This window comes from Carcharhinus amblyrhynchos, chromosome 2, assembly GCF_965287045.1.
Source record: "Carcharhinus amblyrhynchos chromosome 2, sCarAmb.v2.hapA, whole genome shotgun sequence".
Taxonomy (NCBI): Eukaryota; Metazoa; Chordata; class Chondrichthyes; order Carcharhiniformes; family Carcharhinidae; genus Carcharhinus; species Carcharhinus amblyrhynchos.
In genome coordinates, this window is record NC_137325.1 from 149,997,365 (window position 1) to 150,009,521 (window position 12,157).

Sequence of the window (12,157 nt, forward strand, 5' to 3'; positions counted from 1 at the left end):
ATTGAAATGTATAAAATTCTAATAGGGCTGCACAGACTAGATGCAGAGAGGATGTTTTCCCTGGCTTGGGGTCTAGAACCAGGGGACACAATCTCAGGACAAGGGGGGAGGCCATTTAGGATTGAGATGAGGAAACCTTTCTTCACTCAGGAGGGTGGTGAACCCTGTGGAATTCTCTACTACAGAATGCTGTGGAGGCCATGTCACAATGTATTCTAGAGATACAATAATTTAAATTCTAATGGCAGCAAGGGGCACATGAATATGACACTGAGATAGAGGATCAGCCATGACCATACTGAAAAGTGGAGCAGCCTGGAAGGGCCAAATGGCCTACTGCTGCTCCAAGTTTCGATGTTAAAAATTAAAAATAAAAAATAATGCAGGGATTCATCCAGGACTCAGCACAACATTCCTCCCTTCTCTAACACAGGCCCATTCATTGAACCTGTACTTCAGGGGACCTTGTGTAATCAGGTGTTTATCTACAAAATAACAATTCACAGCTTGAGGGGCTCTGGGAGACCCTGATGTGTTAAAGCCACCAAAATGACGCAATGATTGGACAATATTGAATCACATCGTCCATCACAGGCTTCAATTAACAGTGCCAAAACTCCACCAGTGTCTGGCTGAGGCAGTACATCCACTGGCAGGTTAGCGTGCTGTATACAAAAAGTGGGCACACAGACAAGTTGGGCCAAAGGGCCTGCTTCCATGTTGTAAACCTTCATGACTGTCAGCTTGGTATGGGCTCCTGCTTGCCCAAAACCACAAAGAACTACAAAAGATCATGAATATAGCCCAATCCATCGGGCAAACCAGCCTCCCATCCATTGAGTCTGTCTACACTTCCCGCTGCCTCGGCAAAGCAGCCTGGACATTCTCTCTTCCACCTTCTTCCTTCGTGAAAAATACACAAAAGTCTGAGGTCACTTACCAACTGACTCAAGAACAGTTTCTTCCCTGCTGCTGTCAGACGTTTGAATGGACTTACCTTGTATTAAGTTGATCTTTCTCTGTACCCTAGCTATGACTGAAACACCACATTCTGCACTCTCTCCTTTCGCTGTCAATGAACAGTATGCTTTGGCTGTATAGCACACAAGAAACAATATTTCACATTGTACACTCACGCACGTCACAATAATAAATCAAATATTTAACAACTCACCTTTAGAACTGAATTTGCAAAAGTATTGGGTAATTTAAAATAATACAAGTCCACCACAATGCAATAATACCAGGAAAGTTTAACCCAATCAGCTGCTTGACAATATTTCAGCACCAGTGCGGAGATGTCTTTTTGCAGTTAACCAGCCGTGAAATTAAAAGTTAATGAAATGAGACAGATTCAAAAAGAACAAGTCATTATTCAGCTGTAGCATTTTCAGCTGAGTTTTAACACCAGAAACAGGAGTACCCAAGCAAGTTGTTTTTCTTTATATAATTTTTTTTATTAGAAATGGAAACGGTTTTAACTTTCCTACAATACAGTTAACACTTTTAAAAATGAAAAGGTTGCAGAGTTTAACCATCCTGGAGAGTGGACTGAGTAGTCAGGTTAGTGTCAGGTCTAGGACTGACTTGGAGAGAATAAACCCCAGATCCTGTCCCCAGGGACTTCCAAATGTAACAGTGTCAGTAGTTACCTGATTAAATCCCTATCACTCTGAACCCAGTCTCAATTCACAGGTTCAGTTTCAATTGGGACATTACATCTCAGTTGCTGAATCAGCAGCTGAACAAATCCATCTAACCAGTGACACATTCGAAAATGAGACTAAGCGGAAAGAAAAGGCCTAGTCTGCCAAGTTGATGGATCAGAATTCCCAGACTGTTTTACACTGTTACAAATCTGCATTCTTGCCCACTAAGTTTGGCTACCGAATGGAGCAACTGCACACGAGAACATGTAAGCAAAAACAGCATCTTATCACTTCATGAGTGGAAATGCATTGGATCCACCTGCGTCCATTCAAGATTCCCAGATCAGGACGTATGTTGAGACAGGAGGCATTGGATCAGGTCCCGGAATATTTACTCCCATGACAGGGTACAAGTTCCTTTAGCTGTAGTTCCTGAGTTCATGCAGAAAGGTCACTGTTATCAAATCGATCCTGGTCATATATCTCCGCAATAACTTTTCGTCCTCCGAACCAGCGCCCGTTAAGAGCTTGGATGGCTTTGTGCATCTCTGAAGCCAAGGAGAACTCCACAAAGATCTTGACAATCACCTCCGCGTCCTCCTCCTCACCCTGCTTTTCCTGGTAGATGATCACACGATTCACAGCCCCAAATTTACCACATTCCTCCGTCACTTCACCCTCCAGATCATCATCAATGTCCTCGGGACCCACCATGTTCCGCAACACCATGACTGTGGACTGGAATGAAGGGAAAAAGGTCAGTTACTATTCAGCTGGGCACCACAGCTCTGTGACAATGCATGAGGTCACACTGCCTTAGTATTACTTATTCAGAGGAATAGGAGACCAGTCCACCCCTCATGCCTGCTCTACCAATTAGCAGACATATACACCAACTCCTCGATGCCCCGAGCCAATCACATTTCAACCATGAAAACTGAACTCCAGCATCCACAGCCTTCCTTTTATTTTGCGGTGGGGTGGGGTTTGGAGAGAAAGAGAGCTGCAGATTTCTACTACATTGCCAGGAAATGTTGACCAATTTCATCCAAATGGTCTGAGTCTCATCTCCATTATATCCTCTTAAAGAATTCTCCACCACATAAAATAATTCTATTTATTGAACCAAATACAAATGAATGAATATACCAGTTAGGAACACAATTAGGTCACTCACCTCAAATTGGTTTTAAAAAGTTAAACACAGCAATTAGATCCTTTAATCCCCAAAAAAATGCAATTTGAGTTAATGCAACTTATCCCATTAGGTCTGATATCATTCTGCGCTCCCCCTACAGCTAATGTCACTCCAATATTCAAAAAGGGAAGTAGAGAGAAAACAGGGAATTATAGACTAGTAAACTCAACATCGGCAGTGGGGAAAATTCTCAAATCCATTATCAAGGACTTTATAGCAGAGCATTTAGAAAGCAGTGACAGGATCAGGCAGAGTCAGCATGGATTGATGAAGGGGAAATCACGCTTGATAAATCTGTTGAAATTCTTTGAAGATGTAAATAGTTGAGTTGACAAGAGGGAGGCAGTCGATGTGGTCTATTTGGACTTGCAGAAAGTGTTTGACAAAGTCCCGCACAAGAGATTATCGTGCAAGATTAAAGTGCATGGGATTGGATGAAGTGTGTTGAGATGGAAAGAAAACTGATTGGCAGAGGGGAAACAAAGAGTAGGAATTAATGGGTGCTTTCCAAATTGGCCAGCAGTAACTAGCGGGGTGCCACAGGGATCGGTGCTGGGACCCCAGCTATTCACAACATATATTATTGATTTGGATGAAGGAACAAAGTTTAATTTCTGAAAGTTTGCAGATGATACCAAGCTGGGTGGGAGGGTGAACTGTGACGAGGATACAGAGATCCTTCAGAATGATCTGGGCAGGTTGGGTGAGCGGGCTAATCAATGGCAGATGCAGTATAATTTGGATAAATGTGAGGTTATTCACTTTGGAAGCAAAAACAAGGAGGCAGATTACTACCTGAATGGCTGTAAATTGGGAGAGGGGAGTGCGCAGAGGGACCTGGGTGTCCTTGTGTACCAGTCACTGAAGGTAAGCGTGCAGGTACAGCAGGCGGTAAAGAAGGCAAATGGCATGTTGGCCTTCATTGTGAGAGGTTTTGAGTACAGGAGCAGGGATGTGTTGTTACAATTATACCGGGACTTGGTGAGGCCACACCGAGAGTATTGTGTGCAGTTTTGGTCTCCTTTTCTGAGGAAGGATGTTCTTGCTCTCGAGGGAGTGCAGTGAAGGTTTACCAGGCTGATTCCGGGGATGGTGGGACTGATGTATGGGGAGAGATTGACGAGGTTAGGATAGTTTTCACTGGAGTTCAGACGAATGAGGGGGGATCTCATAGAGACTTATAAAATTCTAACAGGTCTAGACAGGGTCGATACAGGGAGGATATTCCTGATGGTGGGGGGAGTCCAGAACCAGGGGTCAGTAAGAATTCAGGGTGGACCATTAGGACGGAGGTGAGGAGACATTTCTTCACCCAGAGAGTGGTGAGCCTGTGGAATTCATTCCCACAGGAAGTAGTTGATGCCAAAACATTGAATGTATTCAAGGGGCAGCTGGATATAGCACTTGGGGTGAATGGGATCAAAGATTATGGGGAGAAAACAGGATTGAGTTGGATGATCAGCTATGATCATAATGAATGGTGGAGCAGGCTCGAAGGGCCAAATGGCCTCGTCCAGCTCTTATCCTTTGGGTTTCTATGTTTCTCTTTAGACTTCCTGAGGTACAGAGCCTGACTGAATGTGGTTATCCGAAAAGGTGTCTGATCAAAATGCTGCAAATTGAAATGATTTATATGTGTCTACTAGCTTATAGTAAAGCATGGACCCCGCGTCTCAGATTCAGCGGCTACCTCTTACCTCCTGCTTGCGAAGTAACTTCTGCATCACCATGTGTCGTGCATTACTTCCAGAGATACTCATGTGCTCCTGTTCGCTCAGCATTTCGAGCCGTTCAGTATCCAGCAACTTCTCATCATCCTCCTTCTTGACTTCTGTAGCAGTGCCAGTTGTAGGTGGCGTGGCCAGGACAGGGTTAACCACTCCTACCTGTGGGATGGTGACTGGAAGTGACACTGTTGGACGGGTTGGGGTTACACCTGGAAGACAGAAAGAGCCTCATTTTATAATTGCAGCAATAGCACAGCTAAGTCAGCACAAACTTTCTAAAAGACAACATGACCCCAAAATGCAGAACAATCTCCATCAGTTACATACTGAGCAGCTCTCTTGAATTTAGCAAAGGCTGGTGAGCTGCCACTTCAGATAGCCACATGGGAACATAACGTTATGTTGATGAGACACCGGGCTAGAAATAGGGCTGTGCAGGGTACTGAATATTCCTGGATGCGAGGCATTCAAACGAGTTAGAATGCAAAGAAGGGGGAGACAGTATCAATAATGGAGAATGTCTCAGTATTAGAGAAAGTGAAAGTGTCCTAGAGGGGACAAAACACAAATGTTGGAAACTCTCAGCAAGTCTGACAGCGTCTGTGGAGAGGCAATAGAAACAACACTGCAAGTCTGGATGGCCCTTCATCAGAACTCAAAATTCCAGCATTCACAGTATTTTACCTTTATGTAAGGCTGAGGGGGAACCTAATTGAGGTTTGAGAGTTTATGAAGGCCATGGACAGGATAAGTAGCTGTTCCCCTTGGTTGAAGATCCATAACAAAAGGGCATAACTTTAAAGTAAAGTAACGGATAGGAGGTTGAGAGGGGATTGGAGGATTTTTTTTTCACCTGGGGTTAGTGAGGGTCTGGAATGCGCTGCCTGGGAGGATAATAGAGGCAGGAAACTTCACAATCCTGAAAAAGTACATGGATGAGCACTTGGAATGTCATAACATTCAAGCTCTGAGCCAAGTGCTGGCAATTGGGATTAGTGTAGATTTAATGTAGTTTTGCCAGTGTAGATCTAATGGGCCAAAGGACCTCTTCTGAACTGTATGCATTACTGACCTGTTATAACCCCTGGAGCTTGTGCTGCCATGACAGCCTGTGGTAACGCTCCGAGTGGCTGTGCGAGGGTAAGCGCTGGAGTGACCAGGCCTGGTGCTGAGAGACCACTAACACCAAGCACTGCTGCCCCTGCTACAGCCTCCTTCAGGAAGGAAAACACACAATGTTAGCAGACAGTAAAAGAATTCTTACAACAGCTTGTGCAAGGCACACTGCTCAATAACAATTCCTAATTGCTGAAATAGTACAGACACAACATCCACAACACACCCTCAACCTTGAGAGTTACAAACAGGCGCTGAAACCTGCAAATGGGCTGAGAAAGGAACCGGCGAAAGTATTTCTGGTTACAGATGGTAAACAAGGTGCCAGATGTCAATGTAAAGTAAAAAGTAAAGTTTATTTATAGTCACAAGTAAGGCTTACTTATTTTGACTAATAAATTACTAATGACTTCATTATACTGCAATGAAGTTACTGTGAAATTTCCCTGATCACCACATTTCAGTGCCTGTTCAGGTCAATACACCTTACCAGCATATATTTCAGAATGTGGGAGGAAACCCACGCAATCATGGGGAGAATGTGTAAACTCCACACAGACAGTGACCCAAGACGGGAATCGAACCGGGTCCCTGGCACTGTGAGGCAGCAGTGCTAACCCACTGTGACCATTCGTGCTTGTGCTCCTCGTCATGCACAGTTCACTTGTCTCACGAATTTGAATTTTTTTTTACATCATATCAAAATGAGAAAGCAAAGGCAATGGTACAATTGCAAGAACAGTCTTCTCCAACTGTAAGCTGTAGCTGGAGATAGTACTTCTCAGCAGTCTAACAAAGCTGTAGGCACAGGCTGGTCATAAGCAAGGATGTTCAAGAACCACATGATGACTCAGTAGTCAGTGTTATAAGTGCGATTTGCCCTATGGTGGGCAAGGCTGAATGAGCCCACAGTATTATCCTTGAGTTTAGAGTTAAACAGGGTAGATTCAGAAAGAATGTTCCCAATGTGGGGGGAGTCCTGAACCAGGGGTCATAGTTTGAGGACAAGGAGTAAGCCTGTTAAACATAATAACATAAGTAGGAGCAGGAGTAGGCCCATCTAGGCCTTCGAGCCTGCCCCGCCATTCAATAAGATCATGGCTGATCTGAAGTGGATCAGTTCCACATTCCCGCTTTCTCTCCATAACCCTTAATTCCCTTGTCTATCAGAAACCTATCTACCCGTGACTTAAATATATTTAGCGAGCTAGCCTCCACCACTTCAACAGGCAGAGAATTCCAGAGATTCACCACCCTTTGAGTGAAGAAGTTCCTCCTCAACTCTGACCTAAACTGCACCCCCCTTATCTTGAGGCTGTGCCCTCTAGTCCTGCTGTCCTTTCTAAGTGGGAAGAATCTCTCTACTTCTACCCTATCCATCCCCTTCATTATCTTATACGTCTCTATAAGATCCCCCCTCATCGTTCTAAACTTCAACGAGTACAGACCCAGTCTATTTCGTCTCTCTTCATAGTCCAACCCCTTCATCTCTGGCATCAGCCTAGTAAACCTCTTCTGCACTCCAAGGCCAAAATATCCTTCCGCAAGTGCGGCCACCAAAACTGCACACAGTACTCCAGCTGCAGCCTCACCAGTGCCCTGTACAGTTGCAGCAAGACCTCCCTGTTTTTATATTCTATCCCCCTCGCTATAAAGGCCAGCATCCCATTCGCCTTCTTGATCACCTGCTGCACCTGCAGGCTGGGTTTTTGCAACTCGTGCACAAGGACCCCCAGGTCCCTCTGCACCGTAGCATGCTGCAGCTTTTCGCCTTTTAAATAGTAATCCCTCCTACTATTATTTCTGCCAAAGTGGATAACCTCACACTTGCTAACATTATACTCCATCTGCCAGGTCCTCGCCCACTTGCTTAGCCTATCCAGATCCCTCTGCAGACTTTCCATACCCTCCATGCAATTTGCTTTACCACTCATCTTCATGTCATCAGCAAATTTCGTCACCCTACACTCAGCCCCCTCCTCCAGATCATCTATATAAATGGTAAATAGCTGAGGCCCCAGCACCAATCTCTGCGGCACTCCACTAGTCACCAACCGCCAACCAGAATAGCACCCATTGATACCAACTCTCTGCTTCCTATTAGTCAGCCAATCCTCTATCCACGCTAACACCTTACCCCCAACTCCGTGCACCCTAACCTTCTGTAGCAACCTTTTATGAGGTACCTTATCAAATGCCTTCTGGAAATCTAAAAACACCACATCCACCGGTTCCCCTCTGTCTACCGCACTAGTCACATCCTCATAGAAATCCAATAAATTCGTCAAACATGACTTCCCCTTAACAAATCCGTGCTGCGTCTGCTCTATCAAACCATTCTTTTCTAGGTGCCTCGCTATTTCTTCTTTGATGACGGATTCTAGCATTCTAAAACTGTGAGGAGAAATTTCTTCACTGAGGGTGGTGAATGTTTGGAATTCACTTCCACAGAACGTAGTTGAGGCTAACACATTGTCTGATTTCAAAAAATTAGATATAGCTCTTGGGACTAAAGGGATCGAGGGATATCATCTGAATGGGGCACTAGGCTGGAAGGGCCGAATGGCCTTCTCCTCTTTTAAGTTTCTACGAGTTCTGATGACACCTGTAAAGGGCAGCCAGAATTTCAGTATCCATGCAGTGGTGTTTTAAATGAACCATTTACTGGCTTCCCTGCATGAATCTGGACAGTCACAAATGTAACCCCACAACTTAGGATAGGAAGGAGAGAAAAATAGGGAAGTTTTGAAATGTTAGCCTGATATCAGTCATAGGGAAAATGCTGCAGTCTACAATAAAGGATCTGATAACTGGACACTGCTGAAATTGGATATAATCAACATGGATTTTGTTTTCTTCCATTATGGGATAGACCAGCATTTATTTATTACCGTCACAAGTGTGCTTACATTTATGGGTGGCAGAGTGGTTAGCACTGCTGCCTCAGAGCACCGGGTTCATTCCGGCCTCGGGTGATTGTCTGTATGGAGTTTGCACCTTCTCTGTGTTTGAGCGGTTTCCTCTGGATGCTCCTGTATCCTCGCACAGTCCAAAGATGTGCCGGTTAAGTGGATTGACCATGATAAATTGAACCTAGTGTCAGAGGGACCAGCAGGGTAAATAGGGTAGGGTCTGGGTGGGATTGGGTCAGTGCAGACCCAATGGGCCGTATAGCCACTTTCTGAAATGTAGGGATTCTGAATCTATGATTAACACTGCAATGAAGCTACTGTAAAAATCCCCTAGTTACCACACTCCAGCACCTGTTTGGGTACAGAGGAAGAAATTAACATGGCCAATGCACCTAACCAGCACTTATTTCAGACTGTAGGAGGAAACCCACACAGACAAAGGGAAAATGTGCAGACTCCATATAGATAGTGAACCAAGCCAGGAATTGAACCCGGTCCCTGGCACTGTGATGTAGCAGTGCTAACCACTGTGCCATCCCTTAAGGTGATGGTGAGCTGCTTTCTTGAACCACTGCAATCACGTGGAGTGGGTACAGCCACAGTGCTGTTAGGGATGAGGTTCCACAACATGCACCCAGTGAAAGTCCACCACAGCATAGTGAAATGGGTCAAAATTCTGGAACACTCTTCCAAACAGCACTGTGGGTGCTCCTATAACATAAGGATTGCAACAATTCAAGAAGGAAATCAGAGATGCATGTGTTAAAGGAACATCTGAGATTATGGGTGACTTTAATCTGCATATAGATTGGGAGAGTCAAATTAGTCACAGTACAATTGAGGAGGAATTTCTGAAGTGTAACAGGGGATGGATTTCTGGAGCAACACATTGAGGAACCAACAAGGGAACAGACCACCTTGGACTGGGTGTTGTGCAATGAGAAAGGATTAGTTAGCAATCTAGTTGTGAGAGAACCCTTGGGGACGAGTGACCATAATATGGTAGAATTGTTTGTCAAGGTGGATAGTCCTGAATCTCAGTAATGGGAACTATGATGGTATGAGGCATGAATTGGCCATGATGGACTGGGAAAGACAGCGGACAGGCAATGGCAGGCATTTAAAGGATGAATAGATGAACTCCAGAAGTTGTTTATTCCTGTTTGGAGCAAAAGCAGTAAGGGAATTGTGGCCAAACCGTGGCTTACAAGGGAAATTAGAGTGTCAGATTCAAGGAAGAAGCATACAAATTGGTAAGAAAAAGCAATCGGTCTGAGGATTGGGAGCAGTTTAAAGTTCAGCAAAGGAGGAGCAAGGATAGATTAAGGGAAAAACGGAGTATAAAAAGTAAGCTAGCGGCGAACGTAACTGATTGTAAAAGTTTCTATAGGTATGTAAAGAGAAAAAGATTGACAAAAACGAACTTAGGCCCCTTACAGTCAGAAACGGGAGAACTCATAAGGAGGGATAAATAAATGGCTGAGGAATTCACATTTTGTTTCTGTCTTCACAAAGGAAAACATGAATTATGTACCAAAAATTCTGAGAGAAATAGACTTTAGTGAGGAGCTTTTTTTTGATGGGGTAACCAAGAAGGTAGATGAGGGCAATGCAGTTGATGTTGTCTACATGGACTTTAGCAAGACCTTTGACAAGGTACCACATGGTAGGTTGTTGCATAAGGTTAAATCTCATGGGATCCAGAATGAGGTAGCCAATTGGATACAAAATTGGCTTGATGACAGAAACCAAAAGGTAGTTGTAGAGAGTTGTTTTTCAAACTGGAAGCCTGTGACCAGTGGTGTGCCTCAGGGTTCGGTGCTGGGTCCATTGTTATTTATTACTTATATTAATGATTTGGATGAGAATGTAGAAGGCATGGTTAGTGAGTTTGCAGATGACACCAATTGGTGGCATAGTGGACAGTGAAGACTTGGATACAAGGATAGAAGATTCTAGAGCCAAATTTATAGATGACACAAAAGTAGGCGGGACAGTAAGGTGCAATGAGAAAATAAGAATCTTACAAATAGGTATACACAGCTTAGAAAAGTGGGCCAAAATGTGGCAGATGGAGTTGAATATGAATAAGTGTGAGGTCATGCATTTTGGTCAGAGAAATGGAAAGGAGACTTATTATCTAAATGGGGACTTCAGGGTGCTCCAGTGCAGAGGGATCTGGGTGTCATCATTCACAAGTCACTGAAAACTAGCATGCAGGTACAGCAGATAATAAAGAAAGTGAATGGAATGGTGGCATTTATAGCTAAAGGAATAGAATATAAAGATAAGCAAGTATTGTTGCAACTATACAAGGCATTGGTCCAACTGCCCCTGAGTATTGTGCACAGTTTTGGTCCCTTTGTTTAAGGGAGGATGTATAGGCATTGAAGGCAGTTCAGAGGAGGTTGACTAGATTAATTGCAGAGATGAGGGGTTTGTTGTATGAAGAGAGATTGAACAGTTTAGGCCGATACTCTCTGGAATTTAGAAGAATGAGGGGAGATCAAATTGAGGTATATACAATGATTCAAAGTATGGATGAAGTGGACGTGGAGTGGATACTTCCTCTTATGAGGCATTCATAAAATCTGCAGTGTAGGTGGTGATCATTTGGCCCATTGAGTCTGCATGAAAAACAATCCCATGCAGGCCCTACTCCGTAACCCCATATATTAACCACAGTAATGTCAGGGGTAATTTAGCATTGACAATCAACCTGACCTGCATATCTTTGAGATGTGGGAGAAAACCCATGTAGACACAGGAAGAACGTGCAAACTCCACACAGAGTCACCAGATGCCAGAATCGAACCCAGGTCCCTACTGTTGTGAGCCAGCAATGCTAACCACTGTGCCATGGTGTGGCCCCTAGGAGGTGGTGTCATGGTCTTAGAGTAAAGGTAGCAAATTTAAAACAGAGTTGAGGAGAAACTACTTCTCCCAAAGGGTTGTGAATCTGTGGAATTCGCTTCACCAAAATGCGGTGGATGCTGGGAAGTGAGTAAATTTAAGGAGGAATTAGTCAGATTGTTAATTGGTAATGGGTTGATCGGTGAGGAGGAGAAGGCAGGAAAATGGGGATGAGGAGCAAATCAGCCATGATCAAATGGCGGAGCAGAATCCATGAACCAAATGGCCTAATTCTGCTTCTTTATCTAATGAACCTAAATACGAGGTGATGTATTTTGGTAGATTGAAACAGGGCAGGGGTTATTCAGTTAATGGTGGTAGGGTGTTGGGAAGAGTTACAGAACAAAGAGATCCAGGGGTACATGTTCATAGCTTCTTGAAAGTGGAGTCACAAGTGGACAGGGTGGTGAAGAAGGCATTCGGCATTCTTAGTTTCATTGATCAGAACACTGAAGACAGGAGCTGGGGCATCTTGTTGAAGTTGTACAAGACATTGGTAAGGCCACCGTGCACAGTTCTGGTCACCCTATTACAAAAAGGATATTATTAAACTGGAAAGAGTGCAGCAAAGATTTACTAGGATGCTACCGGGACTTGATGGTTTGAGTTATAAGGAGAGGATGGACTGGGACTCTTTTTCCC

The 12,157-nt window shown here is 44.1% G+C and overlaps 1 protein-coding gene across 2 annotated transcripts in view; it reads right to left on the bottom strand.

Moving 5' to 3' along the window:
• Positions 1-1,432: 1,432 nt before the first annotated feature.
• LOC145359597 (poly(U)-binding-splicing factor PUF60-like) overlaps positions 1,433-12,157 on the bottom strand; it is a 105,449-nt gene continuing 94,724 nt past the window's right edge. For both annotated transcript variants that reach the window (XM_080214299.1, XM_080214290.1), the window contains 3 exons: positions 5,647-5,788; positions 4,545-4,783; positions 1,433-2,387 (listed from right to left, as the gene is read on the bottom strand). In XM_080214299.1, coding sequence (XP_080070425.1) covers positions 2,088-2,387; positions 4,545-4,783; positions 5,647-5,788 — 681 coding nt within the window. In that variant the 3' untranslated portion in view covers positions 1,433-2,087. The remainder of the gene's footprint in view (positions 2,388-4,544; positions 4,784-5,646; positions 5,789-12,157) is intronic.